General features: G+C 40.2%; 1 protein-coding gene across 14 annotated transcripts in view; it reads right to left on the minus strand.

Moving 5' to 3' along the window:
• Positions 1-18,390, minus strand: part of msi2b (musashi RNA-binding protein 2b) — a 256,557-nt gene that overhangs the window by 46,570 nt on the left and 191,597 nt on the right. For all 14 annotated transcript variants that reach the window (XR_006823171.1, XM_046040319.1, XM_046040314.1 and 11 more), the window contains exons 9-10: positions 13,423-13,537; positions 6,919-6,993 (exon numbers count right to left, since the gene is read on the minus strand). Coding sequence is in view for 13 of the 14 variants with exons in the window: in XM_046040319.1 (XP_045896275.1) it covers positions 6,919-6,993; positions 13,423-13,537 (190 nt within the window). In the remaining variant the exon portion in view is untranslated. The remainder of the gene's footprint in view (positions 1-6,918; positions 6,994-13,422; positions 13,538-18,390) is intronic.

Below are 18,390 nucleotides of genomic sequence, written 5' to 3' on the forward strand. Positions count from 1 at the left end.
GGGGGGGGGGGGGGGGGGGGGGGGGGGGGGGTCTTGTTGCCAACCAGGCCACCCTGAAGGTTTTCATATTCAGTAGCAAGAGAAGCTGTGGAATCCAGAACCACCTCATGGGCTGAGCCCTGTGTAGAAGAGAAATCTACCCCACACTGATTTAAGGGTTTTGAAATGTCATTATCTTTTGGTCACTTAGATAGGATAGAGTTTGCGTCTGTGTCTCAAGCATGGCTGGTTGGTGGAGTTGGAGATACAGAGGGACGGAGGGTACTGCATTGCTATCCCACACGTCTTATCTGCTGGGGGAAGCAGATATGACACAGATGAAGCATGTGACAAGAAAAGGATATGGCAACAAGACAAGAAAAACAGATGGAAAAACCAATCCACCAACTACAACAAATATACTCTGCTCAAACACTGATAAAATGTGCTGTGAGAAAGAGACAAGATGCAACATTTAAAAAAAAAAAATGGCCTAGATAGTTTACGACAGCAAATTAGGGCTATTGTAGGTTAAAAAAAATTACAGAGGGGGGTAATATTGCAAGAAAAAACGTTATTCTCTGAGATTAAAGTGGTAATTTGAGTGATTTTTTTTTTCTTGGAATACTTCCACCCTCCCCCGACTTGGTCTTTTTTTCATTTTAAATCTACAATGGCCCTAACATGCCATCGTAGTTTCTTTAGTGTTGAGGTAACTGGTAACGCAAAATTACCAACCCTTCTGTCCTCATTGGACCCTTGCTACACTTACCGCTGCCCTCTCCCCTTCTTAATCATCCTTCCCCTCCATTCTTTTACCACTTAAGAGGCTGACTCACTGGACCTGAATTGCTGTTTGTCTGTCATGACATCTGGAGTAGCTGGATGACTGAGTGTTATGTCTTTCTCTCACTCAGTCTGTCTCTCTCCCCTGATGGGACCCTACTAACATCTTCATCCCTGTTTTTTCAGTGTAGCATAATGACCTCCTAGTAGCAGCCCTAATGGAGCCATAATGGTCATTTATGCCAGGGGAGGCTCTGAGGGCACAGCTGTGGAGGCAGCGAGTCGCACAGGAAGACGGGAGAGCGGAGAGAAGCTCCTGGTAAAGTCCCTCCACCTCTGCCTCTTCCTTTCATACACAGCTCCTGAATCTCAGTCTTTGTATGAATACAGCTATTCTGTGTGTGTCGGGTGTATGTGTTCAACTGCGCATTCATGTGTGTTTAATGAAAGGAACTGATACAAGACTGGTTAACAATAGAAAGTACAATATGAATGTGCGAGGGGTGGATCCCTTCTTTTGATGTTCACTTCTACAGCTTTTTCACATGCATAATGCACATATGCATACTACATTTTCTTTTTTTAATTACACTTTCCCCTCATACAGACAAGCTTCCTATTCATATATACATCAAACACACAATGGAAGATACTACCATTCTTAAACCTCTTCATATTTCTTCTTCTTCTATATTTGCTGCCACCACTGGCAAGCAAATATAGCAAACCACTGTCAAACTACGCTGTACATAAACTACAGTCCATAAGCTTAACTTGCACTTATTGCTAAAAGCTATTTTCTTTCTAACCATTTGCATTTTAATATGCACAGTGAAACACAAACTCCTTTTCCTGTATACAGTCGTAGCCTAGAGTAATCTTTCAATATACTGTAAGGCTGTGATCAAATAAGATACTTCTTTCACTGTGGCTTTCAACGCCTTAATCACGTAAGGTCCTCCAAACAAGTCACCTCATGCTTTAAAGACGGCACATCTTGGGTTGTTCCCCTGGGCGCTGCAAGTTGAATAATACAATAGCACATTTATCAGCAAGCTAATGCTAATTAGACTGTTGCATAGAGACGAGAATGATGTACAGTAATGTTCCTCATGCCTTGTCAGCTCCTGCTTTCTCTTTTTCTAGCAATACTCAGAGCTGCCTTTTGGGTTTAAGTAGGGATCAGCATGCTATCTAATCCATTAGGTAACTAAATATAAAAATGTAGGTTTGATGTACTCAGGCAATCATAATGTTTTTTTATTAACCTATACTCGGATGGAAAAAACAAAACCAGACAGATATGGCATGAATTTCTGGAGGGCATGAAATACATGTAGCTTCTCTCTAGGGGTCAAAAAAATTTAGCTAAGCACTGCTTCCTCCACTTGAAATTTAAGAATGAAATTTAGCAGATACGGTAAAGCAAATGTCAGTCAACTTAAAACAGGACTCATGCATGTCCCACTCCTACTACCACAACAAGGATCTTAATTTCAACAAAACTTCTAAATCTGAAAATCTGTGCAACCGTTTTTACCTGCAGTATCTAGGGAATGGTGCACTCTTAAATGTCTGATTGAATTAAAATGAGGTACAAAAGGACCTCACTTTGAGACCAAGATCTTTTCAATTTTAGTTTGCTCTTTGTAGTTGACATATGTTAGCTCTGAAGTCTGATAATTTAAGTCAAGTTCTGTAATGCTGATTTGTGCTATATTTTCATACTTTGATCCTTGCTCCAGCAGCCATCTAGCATGAGCAGAGCAGTGTACAACATTGTTAACAGTGAATGTTACTTTCAAGTTTTCTTTGGGCTAATGCTATTTTTCTCTAAAGCAGTCATAAGTCTGAATACCTCACTGGCAGTGTACAGTTGTTTCACAGAGTATCACATTTAAATAACATTATTTACTATTTAATTTATGGACAGAATGACATAGAACGAATGCGTGGTAATATTTTTGCTAGAGCTGTCAGTTTAAATTGGTTTAACGTCATATTAATAACAAGCCCTCACTGAGACGCACAATGATCCTATAGGCAGCTATTGCTTAAGTGATACTGCATACCTACATTCACAGATATGTACCACCCTGACATCACTCTAAAGCTATCTGACAGTGTTATATAGGATACCTGCCAATGTTGTCATCTCACTATATCAGTGTATTTATTACTGCATCCAGTTGATGATAGTGCAGCAGCTGTTAAAGGGCTGGTTCCAAACTGCAAAAAAAAGGTATTTTCTCACTAAACTCTTCACTTAACAGTAGTATCACTGGCAGTGAGTCAAGTTTCTCAAAATGTCCTGACTAATACTGTTGACATGTTGCTAGTGAATTTTGTTTCATGTAACTTTTCAATGCTATAAGCATGAAACTAAATTCAATTCACTTCCATTACATTAGGGAGGCAGCACAAATCTCAGAGGCTGATATCTCAAAACCTAAGCAAACAAACTCAAATGATCTGCATGGCTTGGTACCAAAATATATACAGAAAGTGGGAAAATGTGTTTTGATTGTAATTTGGGTGAATCTACCCTTTAAGTAGCTGGTGCAGAGTGGGTTTAGCGTGTTCCCCCTTTCAGGAAGTTAACCTCAATCATGCAAATATGTCAATCAGATTGATTAACACGACTCTCGAGTCCCAAACGTCACTTTTTTTGGTGTATTTCTTGGAAGCATGTCCTGGGTGTGTGCAAATGATTTTTGGGAAAAGCAAGGATGATGCTGAATTCAAAGCAAGGTTACTTCAGGAACTGAAAATGAATATGGAAATTCAGCTACTCAACTCAAGAGTGAAAGTGTCAGAAATATTAGCATTATTTTCTTTCAAAACCGCACGATGACAGCAATACAACGACACAAGTCTGAGGGAATGGTGTTATTTGAAGGTAAAGGCAGTCACAGCCTCAGCAAAAGTCCAGGGGTCTTCATTGTAAACAGAAGGGATTGTTACATCCACACATAAAACAGCAACATGACAACACTCCCATATCACATTTACATGCATACATTGCAGTCCCCGCTGCTTTCAATTGACACTGTCAATACCACTGCTTGCCATCAAACTCCTGTACGTGCAACAGCACAATCTGAAAAAATGTTCTAATATTTTTTGTCACAATGGAATCAGACAGAGAAGACTGTTGCAAGTTATTATTTATCACTGTGTTACACAGCATCTCAGAAGATAATAACCCTACTAACAAATAAATCAGCGTAGAGCTAAGGAAACTGTGCTACTTAAACATAGTAAACAATCAAGTAATTGTATCCACTATTCCAAAGGAAAACTGATGAACAGAAAAAACAAACAAAAAGACTTGTTGTTCTTCGGATGTCGCTAATCATGTGTTACACCTCCGTACCATTTGTAATTCTAAGGCAATGGTAAACATTGCAGTCTTCTTGATTATCACTACACATGCAGTATGCAGCATCATCTTTGAAATTCAATCCCAGCTTTAGTTCAAGCATAATGCTGAAACGGTGCTGCCCTGAAGTAAACGGTGTGTGATTACCGCAGTGCGTATGAAATACAGTTGGAATTTAAAAACTGAGCAAAAATCAAGAGTGGGCAATCTTTATCAAACACTTCATTCCTCTGATTGTTTTCAGAATGAATGCATTCTATAATGGCTGAACAAGGGACAAAAACCTGCTTATAATATGTGCAAAGATTAGTTCTTTGTACTTCTGAAAAACTAAATGTATGTCCTAAGTGCAACAGAAAATTTGGAGGTTTTATGATTTCATATTTCAGGAGGAATGTAAATGAGTCTTTTAGGGCCTTATGATACTGAACTTGCAGGTCATTTTCCAATGCTCAAATTTTCAAACCAATGCTGCATGCATCTGTGTTCTGTATTTAAAAGGTACCCTGTGGTTGGGGTTTCTATTCAGTGTTTCTAATCAAACTGAATTATGTGCATTATTTTCTACCTCAGAAAACATTTGGAAAGCCCTTTTTGCATTTTTTGATGTTGCAGAATCTGTGCTGTTCATAGTAATTGTAAGTGTTATTTTACACTAACTACTTGTTTAAAGACAAATAAATACCACTGTCTGGGTTTGCTCTTTGGGAAAATGCTCTGATGATTGTCTATGATTGCTTGCATGGACAAGAAGTGACAGATGATGTGATTTACATCAGTAATATGTGAAGGTCTCTAAGTGCATTAAATAGTAATGATGTCTGTGCTATGATAGAATCATTTTGTAAGCAGCTCACAGGATACAAATACAGACACATAGAAACAGGCTGTGATCGATATCAAACGCACTTTGTGATCAATGTTGGAATTAATTGGGAGTGTCACAAGGACCAGAGTGCTAAGTTGTCAGATACTGTTTAACAGCTGTTGAGCTGGTGACTGACTCTCACCACCACAACTTGCAGCACTGAATGTTCCCTTTTTTTAAAAGTCAGGTTGTGTTTTTTCTCTTCTACAGTTCAGTTGCAGGGATGTCAGCTTTGGTTTCGTTTTTTCTGTGTATGTCTTATTGAGTAGTCTTATGTAATACAGTGTTTCATCACTGATCAATGTTTTATCACTGTTTTATCTTGACCATTGGACAATTACCTAACCACGTTTTTTCCCTGTTAATAGAGGACCCCTGAGGTTTACTCGGTGTAAAAAAAAGCCTTGAAATGCTGCCCGCAATTTACCACCTCTGCCTCTTGGATCCAGCCTGCCTGGTCCCAGCTCCATTTATTTATAGGAGTGTTTCAGCACGGCTGTGTACAGTGAGAAAAAGCTTTTGATCTTAAATTGAAGATGCTTTCCACATCTTAGTAAGGAAGGACACTAGTCAATATTTGGCCTGAGGTTATTTAATTTGGACAAGGAGTTTGATTCATGCATTAAGAATTCCAATTACCCTGTCAAGAGTTGAGCAAGCCCAGAGGAGGCCGTTTTAATAATACAGCTTTATCAAACTCTTTAAATTGAGTTTAACATGGACAGGATCATACATTCTGCCTCGGGGAAGGTGATATCCCTTAATTTGTCCTAAACAGTAAACATTTAGAAAATCCATGTTTAACTAAAATCACTTGTACAGAATAAATAGTGATGGCTCCTTTCCCTTTTCCTCTTCTCTTAGAGTTATATCCACATTCATAACGTTTTTAGGATGCTTTTACAAAACAGGAAGGATGGACAAATACTATTTTTGTTCAATTCCAAATCATCTTAGAGATACTCTACACACACAAAAAAGTTATGCACGTTGGTCTTCTGATTTCAATTTATATCAATCAGTTATCAAAAGAAAGAGTCATTATACACCATAATGATGCCGTTTAAAAACAAATGAACAGTTAAAAATTGCTAAGTTTCCACATTTGTATGCTACTCATGATGAGTAGGTCCCTTTCTTCTGTCAAATAATGTTGTGGTCAAGTATAAATCTAGCATATGTCTGATGTGCAGGTGGTCACAGCTGGACCTCCTGTCTTGCCATTCCTGAATCTATTCCACAAAGATATTACAGAGATCTTAGCTGCTGTCAGATATTTCCAATTCCGTCTTATCAGTGGAAGGAATGATGTCTGGCACGGCAAACAAAGTATGAGTAAAGTCCCTAAATAAAGCATGAAATTGACGGGATGCCTGTCTAAGTGAGGCACCACAGAGCCATAGAATCTTTTCCAGCACAGGTACAGCTGGTCACCTCCAGACTGCACGCCTCCCATTTGGACTCCCATTAAAGTGCCCGGCACTCTGAGTCAACACTTTTAATGCAGAAAATGACTTCATTCATTTTCCATTATAAGAACCACGTTTTAAAATCTGCCTACACAATGCGCTGCTCATTTTCCTGCTTCTTCACAGATGAATTTGCATACATTGGGCCATAGAAGACGAAGAACTTCCCCCATTTTAGACATTTGGTCATGGTAGTGTTCAAGTATGGGATAAAAAGGAGTAAGCAATTTACTTCACCATATGTCAGCTTTCAAAAGCTGGTTCAGAAATCCAGACACGTAACATACTTATAACCCTGCAGATTATTTGGTGACTGACTTATATGTTGATGAGCGCGCGTGTGTGTATTTGTGCATGTATGTCTGCATGTGCTGGAGAGTACATAACAGAAATCAGCTGCAACACTGAAATTTTAAGAAAGCCATTTAACTCACCAGGGAACTGGTAGCTGTAGCTGGGTGCGAATCCAGTGTATCCGCGGCCATACGTTGCCACAATATTAGGGTAACCTTTAATAGAGAGGAGAGAGATTAAAGAGATGAGAAGAGAACTAGAAATAACATGTATATTATATTTAAAGATGTGATACCAATATGGCACACACACACACACACACACACACACACAAAACACTGAGATATGACTACTTATATATCAAATTTGAGAGGGAAACAGATCACGAAAGGCTAGCTTTAAAAACTCCTGGAGATCCAAATGTTATAAACAATAATCAGAATTTCATCAGAATTAAATATGAGCCTGAAATAGTTAAGAGTAAGTATTACATTTTGGAACAATACTTTTCATGCTTTGTCTGGAAAAACAAACAAACAAAAAACTGCAATAAGCAAGAAATGATTTATTTTCATGCTTCAAGCCAAATAAAAATGTGCCATGTATTTATAGCTCATAATGTTGATGGTAAACAACTGAAAAACATTTGCTTTGTGTGAAGTTTGACAACAAGCACTACCAATCACTGGTCAACTGTCACAATTGCATTAACCTCTCTTGGTCTTGGCTGCTCTTGTTGTTTGTCCTACAGGACTTTGTTTTAGGGGTGCTTCCGGATCATGAGATCTCAGCATTTCATTTAGTGAGTAAAACGTTTTTATAACCTACAAGAATAATGGCCACAACTATAAAAATATGGCCCAGATTGTAAAAGAATTTTCTTTCAATGGAAGCAGACTGGTGATTTAAAAGGTGAGTATTCCATAGCTGCTAATATTTTACACAATCTCTCTTGAAACTAAGCAAATTACCCTTCATGGATTGATAACCTGTTCCATTATGTTTTAACACAGTTAAAAATACGTCAACAGGAGCACCAGAGCAGTTAATTGATAGTTGTTGTTGTTTTTTTTTTTACTGATTCCCTTTTTATTGGGGTTGGGTATCAAGAACTGGTTCCAAATTTGTGCTGGTTCTCTAAGGGTTGAAACCCAAAGCCTTGATAAGCTCCAGAACAAACAGAACTGGTTCTGTATAACTGTTTAATTAATTTTCATTTTTTATTCAACCATAAGTTCTCTGCCATTTTTATAGTTCAGTGTAATAACACTTTATAGCAGGCGCCTTGAAGTTGTGTTGTTTATGTTGAGTATGAGTATCTTTAGCATAGCAGAAAGGTTAATGTGTTAATATGGCTAGATGCAGTTTGTTAGGAAGATGCTGTGGACAAGAAGGTGATAGCTGCTCCTCGTTTGAACCTCCAGCACGGCAGTCATTTATTTGTGTGTTGCTGTATTGTTTAAAACTGAATTTAAAACTAACTTATTATTGGCAGTTATCTCATGTGTTCCCAGGGCAACTGATGTTTATATGGGAATCCTAAGCATGTGCTAAATGTGTTTAACCAATCAGATTGCTTAAAAACAATAATAAACAACAATCATCAAGTGAGAGTTTCAAGCATCTTCCTCTCACCTAACTCCAGTGTTTGAATTACAGGGGAGCGGGGGCAGGGGCGGGAGGTGGGAGTCGGGGGGGATCTGTAAGCTTGGAGGGGTCTCAAAAAACTGATAAATAACCATTAGTACAAGGACGGGTTCACACCACCACCAGTGTGGTTCCTTTGGGTTGGTGTGAATGACAATCTGGCAACTCAAAAGAGGGGGTTTCAAATAATATTTCTGATTTATCAGAATACGTTTTATTACCAAATACACTTTTAGTATTAAAAATACCATAACAACAAATACTTATAATAATAATTATTATTATTATTATATGTAATATTTATTCTTGATGAAAGGTTAGCACCTTTTGATATTGAACTTTTTATGTATGTAGTATGTAAGGCTATATATGCATTAATTCCTTCATTCAAGGAGATACATATGGGTTATGTAAACAGGGCCTGCTTTTATCCTTAACTAGCCTATTTGCAGGGGCCAACTTTGTGATTTTTGTATGTTTGCAATGTGGCCCATTTACTTCGCTGGTCCACTTTGTATGACAAATGCAAACAAGTCGTGGTATGAACTGTGATAAGACCATCTAATGCAGAGCTTCTTCCTCGAAATGCCTGCTCTATTAAATTATTGAACACCCCCTGAGTTACAAGATGTTCATATGCGGGACCATCTAAAATGTGCCCATGTGCGCTTCAGACCAACACCAACTTGAATCCGATGGTGCGCCATGATGTACGATACCCAGGTAGAAATTTGGAGAAGATTGTTGTCTGTCCAATAAACTAAACGACATTTCTGCCACTTAGCTATAGAGGGTATGCGCATGATGTCACAGAACACAGTTACGCTCACTGAGTGGCAGAAAGACGAGCAGCAGTGTTTGCTTGAATCAGCTAAAACACAAACAACACATCTAAAATGGGAAAGAGCTGGACCGCTGGTTCTTTGGTAAGCAGTAAGGATCACTGTTGAGTCCGACCCTTTAATTTGAGCAAATAATCACTTGTTTTACTCCCGGTTTGCTAAACGTAGCCATGGTAACAGATGTTTTGCCACTCAGTCCAGCGTGTTCTGGAAGGGGAAGTGACATCAACGTATACCCTCTATTGTTTACAATTTGGAAAATTTAAACAATGTATCCTTCTCGCAGGGGTTCCATTCAGGAACCGGACTTTTAGGTGTGAACCAACCCTCAGAAATATATTAAATCTAATTCAAATCTAATGTCCTGTTGATAAGGCTTGTGTAACATAACATAATAATGCTTATGATTTCTGGATTCCATGTGTTATTTTGTAGACCTACGCATATTTATCAGAAAACATTCACATATCCATTTGGGAAGTTTACAAAATATTGACGGTGGTATGTGGAATCACAGATTGGGCCTTTTATGTGGTGGATTTCTCATATCAAAGGGGCTATAATCATAAAGTTCATGAACAGCTATAACAACATTTCTCATACAGTATAAGTAGATACATTTGTGATATACCAGTACTAGATATTCAAGATTAGTTAATCTTGCTTTTTTTTCCTTTTACAACTGAGGTTAAGTCTAACCATAGCTACTGAATTATAAAACTTGCTGAGGCTGGCAAATGTGACTACAAACTGTAATCTGCAAACCAAAGCCAAAGTCTATGTGAGGCTACAGACTTGTTTAGAAGTTGTGTTGTCCCTGGGTGGATGGAGAGTTGCAATAAATTTAAGAGTAGCAGATGTATTGTTCATCTGCTGTCGTGATTCTTATTACAACCACAGACCCACCAGTTAATTAGCAGGACAGTTTTCAGACAGAAGCAGCTGTGGGCAACATATTGAGAAACGGGGTGTGAGGGAGCAGGCAGAAGTGGGATACAGACAAAACAAGGAAGTTGAGAAGAGTGGGTGGGTGAGAGAGTGAGCCCATGTGTGAGTCAGTAAGAATTTGAGCACCATCAAAGGTAATATAAACATAATTAACCCTCTAATTATGGTATATGTCTCAGTCTTTATCTGTTTTCCTCAAGCTATTATCACCTTCAACCATAAGTCTGGACTAAATTACCTAATAAAAGGAAGTCCTTTAGGCCAGGAATAAATCACTGGAGCCATCCTTGATAACTCTTCCTTCATTGTGTGTAAGCTACACCTCAGAAACTGACCTCGGAAACCTCTTTCAGGCTTCTGTGTCCTCAGCTCTCGTTAGATATGTACCAGCCTGATAAACTGCCTGCAGCCACATTACCATCTGAATGTCTAAAATGTAATTTTTGGGCTGTGAATTCCAAATTCAAGACTAATAGAGCTTACATTAAACACAACATGATGAGATATTTCTAAATACTAACTACTTAAATAACTATACAATACATATACTGTATCACACTGCTGTTCTGGAGCAAGTATAGAGCTTGATACATTTCATGCAAAAATGGTATACATGCGGTTGTATATATGTGTCTAAAGCAGGAAGGCGTCAAAACCTATTTTGCATGCATGCACATTTGTGTGTGTGATTATGTGCGTGAGTGTATGTAGGCTATGTGCGTGTGGTTGTGTGTGTGTGTGTATGGGTGTGAGCATGTGTGTGGATGCTCTGTTCTGTATGCCTCAGAGCCTGTGCCAGCTGGAATCAGAAAGGTTGACCTTGGTCATAAATATCTAATCAGTGTTTGCTGTCCATGAAAAAGTTCAATTTATTCCTGACCCAATGGGAAAATGCCTCTCCCAGACCCGTTCCCCTCTCTCGCAGACAAAAAGAAATACAACTCAGAGAGGCGATGAGGGGAACCTTAACCTGGTATGGATGAAGTAGGACGGAGAAAAAATAAAAAAATAAAAATCCTCATCAGCTGCTGATGAGAAGTCATCACCAGGAAGCTACAGATGGATAGCTTTCACAAAGCCCCTCATTGTTTGTTTGGTCTGAAAAGAACTGTGATACGATACAATGAAAAGCTATCATGAACCGCAAAATATTGGATATTATGTGTTTGATACTGTCTTACTGTCAAACACAATAAATGCCAAACTAAAATTGCTGGCTTAGATACCGTGGCTCCTCACACTCTCTTATTTCAACATTTTCTGAAATGGCACAACCATTTTCCTAGTCTGACGTACTGCATTACAATGGGCTTCACATTACTAAATGAAGAATTTGCTGCCAGATGTGTGCACTGAGTGTCTAAGGCGAGAGCTATAGAGAGGAATATGAAAGTGTCGGGAAAGTGGATTAAGATACATGCTAAGTTAAGCTACTATCTCATGAAATTCTTAGTATGTGCATATCTACAAATATTGCAAGAGAGTGGGAGGAAAGAAGAAAGAACGAGACTAAATGAAGCCTGCCATTGTGTCTGGCCTGTTGGCAGCCTCTTAGTGCTCTTATTTGCCTTATTAATATGCATGCTAATGTACCTATTTTATGGCTCAACAGTTCTGATTCACTTTAAAATCAATTATCCATCTGGTACACCCATACCTCGCCTAGGCTCAAATGTGTATTAATTTCAGCAAACATACATCGGGTGCAACACAATAAAGATAAATGCCTCGATTAGAGGCAGTAAACAAAGGAGATAGGGATGGCATTAATGAGATTTGGCACAAAAGGAGCTTACACTTTCTTAAATAATGAGCCTAGGGTCCCTTTTTCCAAATGCAAATTATATAAAGGAATGTTTCGCTGTCCTTGTTCCAATTTCATTTAGATAAGAGTGTCTCCAAACAAGTTGGCTGTTAATATTCTCACATGAGCACATCACTGCCTTTCTGCCTGCCGTCTCCCAATGGAGGGGAAGAGTGCTGTCCTCTTCACAGACACATTAGTCTGTAATAAGTTCTGAAAAGTTCACTGTGCTTGTTAAATGCTTCTAACAGATGAGATGCAAGTGAACGACTTAGACAGAGCTGACAGAAGAACTTGGCCAGTCTCAGCAACACTTTTACCTCAAACAGCTCCATTTTCAGTTTCATGGCTGGGTCAACCTGGAAATAACCCTGACAATTTATGCAACTGTATGTGGATAGATGGACACATACAGATAGATAGATAAATGGATAAATAATATAAAAAATTTGTTTTATTTGTTAAAAAAAAGCTCAATAATTGGTTATATCCACTGGTTCATGTCCTTGTTCTTCTAAAGAAAATGCTAAACAAACAATTGCTAAATACTGTATGACTTGCTATCGACTTTCAAAGCCGCTTTAAACATTACGTTACCAAGTACAGATAAAAATGCATGACTGTGGCTCTGCCTGCACCTGCTACGGGGAGGGAGGGGGTCTCTTACAATCAGCTGCATGTCTCTTTTGCTTTTGAAGGAAAAAATAAATCTTTTATGTAAGGGCAAATCCATTTGGTTGGGTCGCACATACAAATTATATGCATAGGAAATGTGAATGACAGACAGACAGACAGACAGAGAGAGATACCTAGAGAAAGAGAGAGAGGGAGGGAGAGAGCGCAATAGTGTTAAATAAAAAGGGCCACAGGCATGGGCTGGATGGTAATGAAGAGGGGTGGGCCAGCAGCTGAGGTCCCTGTAGATGAGATCTCTCCCTGACATGTGTGTCCCCTTCATTACCCATTAAGGGGGGCACAGTGATGAATCCTTAATATGACATTACACCAATTTTCCTCTTCATTTAGCCTGATAATGTGCTGGTCTGCTCCTATATGCCCAGGGGCTGCCTGTACCAGACGCGACCAGAAATAGACCACAGTGGCCACTGGTGGCACACCTTGAAGCAGCCTAATTAGGGGCAGCGCCTACCTAATGGGGCTATCTAGACGAGAGTTTGCATGAGTTGATTTTTTTTAGAAGGCAGAAATTGATGACTGAACGGTGTGCATGTCTGACATGTCCGCTTATTTGAAACCTGCTTAAAAATTTGGCACTTTAAGAAATTTATTCCTGTTGCTTGATGGACCTTTTCAGCATGATTTCAAATAAAGGACATAGATCACTTGTGTGGGTATTTGCATTTGTGTGCGTTTTTGTGTAAGTGGGTGTGTGTATGACTTACTCAGCATGCCCATCCCCAGCATGAAGGCATCCATGGTGTAGGGCAGACCCCTGGCTCGCCCTCGTGTACCTGGTGGGAACATCACCTCCTTGGGCTGGGCCTTCTTACATTCTACCTATGTAGACAGACAAACACACAAACACAAGCACACGTACACACAAACACACACAGAGACAAACCATTAGACTGTGGTACACAACCAGACAGATCTGACAGGGCTGTCTCAGCTCTTTAAGGTGGTTTTCTATTTGACTTGCACAGCGCTACATGTTTTCCATAGAGAAAAACAAGACTGAGTCAATCTGAGCACCTCACATTTTAGAGGAAAGTCTCTATGGAAAACTTACAATCATGCTCCTCCTGCATTAAAGCAAAGGTTGTTGCTCCAGTGAGCATGTGCCCAGTGCCTCAGGGAAATACAAGCTTAATTCTTTCCAAGAGTTTCTGAGACATCAAGGTAAGAGAAGCGCTGTTCTGCAATGCCATTACCACAATCTCACTGTGTGGCAGTATGTTCAGTTTCTTTGTGAAAGGCAGTTCTTTGTATGCATGCAATATCTCTTGACAAAATACATCCACTGTTGTTTGTTTCATTTAATTTAAGTCTTGCCAGGGCAGTGTGTTTAAAAATCTGAAGCTGGTCAAAAAAAAACACTCTTTTAAAACTGAAAATAGATGTTCTTTGTGTCTGTCTATCTGTGCATTGTGTATTTGTCTACTAGGCTGTAGTCCCTGGTGTCCCACAGTCCAATTCCACCTGCAGCACTCATCTCTCTCGCCTTTCTTTCTCTCACTCCAGTTCTCACACATACAGGTTTGTTCATTTCCCATCTTGCAAGACTGACATCTCCTCCTCCTACATAACACATATCAAATGAGGGATGTGACAGGGGCAGATGAGGAGAAGGAGGAAGATGAGAGTGCTATTTACCACATATCTATTCTATCTCGATGAATTTTAGAGAAGCACGATTGGCTGACAAGGGTGGCATGGTCTTGTGTCTCTTGGTTGTTCTTTGGTAGGCTGAGTCTGTTCACCATGCTGCACAATCTATTTGCTCCACTGCCTGCTTGGCATCAGCCTGTCCATCTGTTTGTCTGTTTGCCTCCTGGCTCTTGCCTGCTTCTCCCTACTGCCGCCACTTAAGCAGGGCTTTCTCGGCTGCTGCGATTCACATGTCATCCTGGCCTGCTGCACAAGACAGGCTACTGCGCCAGTGCTGTGTTCACCTCAACCAAGGTACAGCCCGGCATCCATACAAATAGGATCGCAACACTGACAGGCCAGCAGTGTACATTACTATTCACACTCATTCACACATGCACGGTGGTAGACACAACATGCTTTCGCAAGTTGCCAAATGGAAATAAAACTTAATGTCTATACAAAGATGCAGTGTTAAATGAATGGTATAATAGTAGCAGTATAGCAGGAGATAGCTAGGATTGGGAATTGGTTCCAAATTATAACACACTACAAAATTCCATAAATGGTCCCAGTTAAAAAATAATAAATGTTCATTTTGATTCTGCTTATCGGTTCCTAAACGCAATAACCCTTTACTATTGCAAATAAAGGCTACATATGGGCAAGGACGTCGTGGCTACATAATGGACCTGTCTACATAATGTTGAAACTCGTGCAAGCGTACGTCGGTGGGTCTGCGGTTGGCTCTCTGACTCTGCAGTTCGAAGACATTGCAACAGTGTGTCGATTTGTTTAGATACAAGTATGTGTGGCTAACGTCACAAAAGTAGTGACAGAGGGACCGTGGTATACGCTCAAAGGTTTGGCTTAATTAGAAAACAACAGGACAAAGTGCAATGCATGTGGGAAGCTAATTTGCTGTAATACAGGTTGCACCTCAAATTTGACCAAACATTTAAGGCAGCACGGTGTTGATCTAAAAGACTTTTCAGTGTTTGATGTCTTGGGGTCTCCCAGTCCAAGTGCGTCATCTCTAGCACCTACATTGGAGCCAAGGATACCAAGCCACGAAACTCACTCTCTGGCAATAAAGGGAAAGATGACACAAGAGAAAATACCACAGCATCCACAAGAAAATGTATACACTGACTGTGGAGCATATGTTTTTATTGTATGTATTTACTTTGTGAATGACATTGAATTAACTGGTTTTAATGAAACAATAAAAGGAAACGCTTAAAAAAAAAAGAGATATTTTTGATATATAAACATTTGAGCTCCCGCTTTATTTTTTTCACTACATTGGAATTGAAATTGGGAATCAATAAGAACCAGAATTGATACACAGAATCGGTATTGATAAAATTCAAATGATACCCAACCCTACAGAGGGCTAGAAATGTAAAGACGGAACACTAATGAAAAAGGTTTCTATTACAGAGGGAAAGTTGCTGCGTTGCAGAGCTGTGATTTGTTGCTGTTAGCAGCCCTTTCATTTGAAGCAGACCAACTAAAGTACACAGTTCCCTCAGCCACTTTGTAGCTGTCAAAGCTACTTTGCCCTCCTTGCTCGCCTGCAATGGTTTGACATTGTGCTGAAGAGAGCACAGGCGCTCTTATTGTCAGGGAATGACCCCCAGCATGGAAGTAGGAACTGGCTGGGACAAATGGGTCTGTTAGAAATCTCAGTACACTGCTGGAATTTTCACATGTTACAAATACAGCAGAGTTCTGCCCACACGTAGACATGGCACTGTCTGATCAGCGTCCTCCAGTAGCCCCTGCCATATCCACAGAGTTGGACGCTCAGGTAGCCTGCTGGGAGTAAGACAGACCCGGGTGTGAGTAATGCCTACATGCTCTCAGATGCGGGTCTTTGATATTCAGAGAGAGGGTTCCTTGTCATGGATTTAAAACCAGCCAGGAGCCAGGATCTGTGGTGGTGTGAGTGTGTGGGTGTTCACCTGCTTCAAACACACAGGAGTGTGTGAGAGAGGGAGGCAGGAGCTTTCAAGAGTGAACTAAGTCAAAGAACGAGAAAAAGAAATGAGAACAGAGAGGACAGCAAGACAATTCTGAGACTGACAATGAAGCATTGCAAAGGCTCAGCAGCTGTGAACGCAGGGATTCAAATGTTACCAGGTGGACAGTTTAACAGACTGAACCTTTCACCACATGAGCTGTGGGAAAACACTTAATTGACAAAATCTCATTTTAACTGCAAGTATTGTCCTGAACTATAGCTTGTGTAACTTCTCTAGGACTCTGGTTACGAAGGCAGCTCAATAATGTGTTGTAAAAAGTATTATGATCCACCATTTCGAAAGTCCTAAATGGAGGTGTGTGAGCACCCTGGTGCCTTGTGAGAAAAGGGAACCCTAACCTTGTTCACCCGGGATTTGTGTAGACAAAGTACCGAGGAGATCTGCCAGACATATACAGTTTGCAAGGCAGTTCACTGTTGAAGTGAATTTCTGCCACACAAGGTTGACAAGGTAGGCCTACCTCAACCTGCCCGCTGCACTGATATAATGCAGTTGAATTATCGTTTATTATCGAGATTTGTGTCACTAAGGGTGGGTGATATGGCCAAAATCTTGTATCACGGTATATGTAACTTTATATCATGGCAAACGTATATATCACGGTACAGTAACTGTTTGCCATCGCATTCTGCTGCTGGATTTGTGAGATCACAAGATCATGCCAGTCACATGCCAAATCTGTACACCCAACCCTATGTGTACCTGTAACTCAAGATAAAGTCAGGGAAGGGGAAAAACAGAAAGCCAAATAGCAGCCATAATATCTTAAGTTTGAATTCATCTTTTCAGTGAGTTATATTTTTCTGATGTGGGAACTCTTTACTGTGTTAGTTTGAACAGTTGGAGCAATCATTCAGACTCCATGCAGCTGTTTAAAAAAAGTCGACCTTGGATCTTGCATAAGCTACCTGCAGCCCAGTTTGCCAGGAGTAAAAACAACAGGAATCAACAACAGTAAATGACCCCAAAACACTGTGCCACAAGGAAACAGATGTTGACATACAGTATCTCACAAAAGTGAGTACACCCCTCACATTTTTGTAAATATTTGAGTATATCATGTGTCATTTCATCTGACAACACTGAAGTAATGACACTTTGCTACAATGTAAAGTAGTGAGTGTACAGCTTGTATACCAGTGTAAATTTGCTGTCCCCTCAAAAAAACACATCACACAGCCATTAATGTCTAAACTGCTGGCAACAAAAGTGAGTACACCGCTAAGTGAAAATGTCCAAATTGGGCCCAAAGTGTCAATATTTTGTGCGGCCACCATTATTTTCCAGCACTGCCATAACCCTCTTGGGTATGGAGTTCACCAGAGCTTCACAGGTTGGCATTGGAGTCATCTTCCACTCCTCCATGATGACATTACGGAGCTGGTGGATGTTAGAGACTTTGCGCTCCTCCACCTTCTGTTTGAGTATGCCCCACAGATGCTCAATAGGGTTTAGGTCTGGAGTCATGCTTGGCCAGTCCATCACCTTTATCCTCAGCTTCTTCAGAAAGGCAGTGGTGTGTTGGAGGTGTGTTTGGGGTCGTTATCATTTTGGAATATTGCCCTGCGGCCCAGTCTCCGAAGGGAGGGGATCATGCTCTGCTTCAGTATGTCATAGTACATGTTGGCATTCATGGTTCCCTGAACAAACTGTAGTAGTAGGGCACTGTAGTGCCGGCAGCACTCATGCAGCCCCAGACCATGACACTCCCACCACCATGCTTGACTGTAGACAAGACACACTTGTCTTTGTACTCCTCACCTGATTGCTACCACACACGCTTGACACCATCTGAACCAAATAAGTTTATCTTGGTCTCATCAGACCACAGGACATAGTACCAGTAATCCATGTTCTTAGTCTGCTTGTCTTCTTAAGCATCATCTTTAGAAGAGGCTTCCTTCTGGGATGACAGCCATGCTGACCAATCTAATGCAGTGTGCAGTGTATGGTCTGAGTACTGACAGGCTGACCCCCCCACCCCTTCAACCGCTG

The sequence above is a fragment of the Micropterus dolomieu genome, linkage group LG23 (assembly GCF_021292245.1).
Source record: "Micropterus dolomieu isolate WLL.071019.BEF.003 ecotype Adirondacks linkage group LG23, ASM2129224v1, whole genome shotgun sequence".
NCBI classification, from domain to species: domain Eukaryota; kingdom Metazoa; phylum Chordata; class Actinopteri; order Centrarchiformes; family Centrarchidae; genus Micropterus; species Micropterus dolomieu.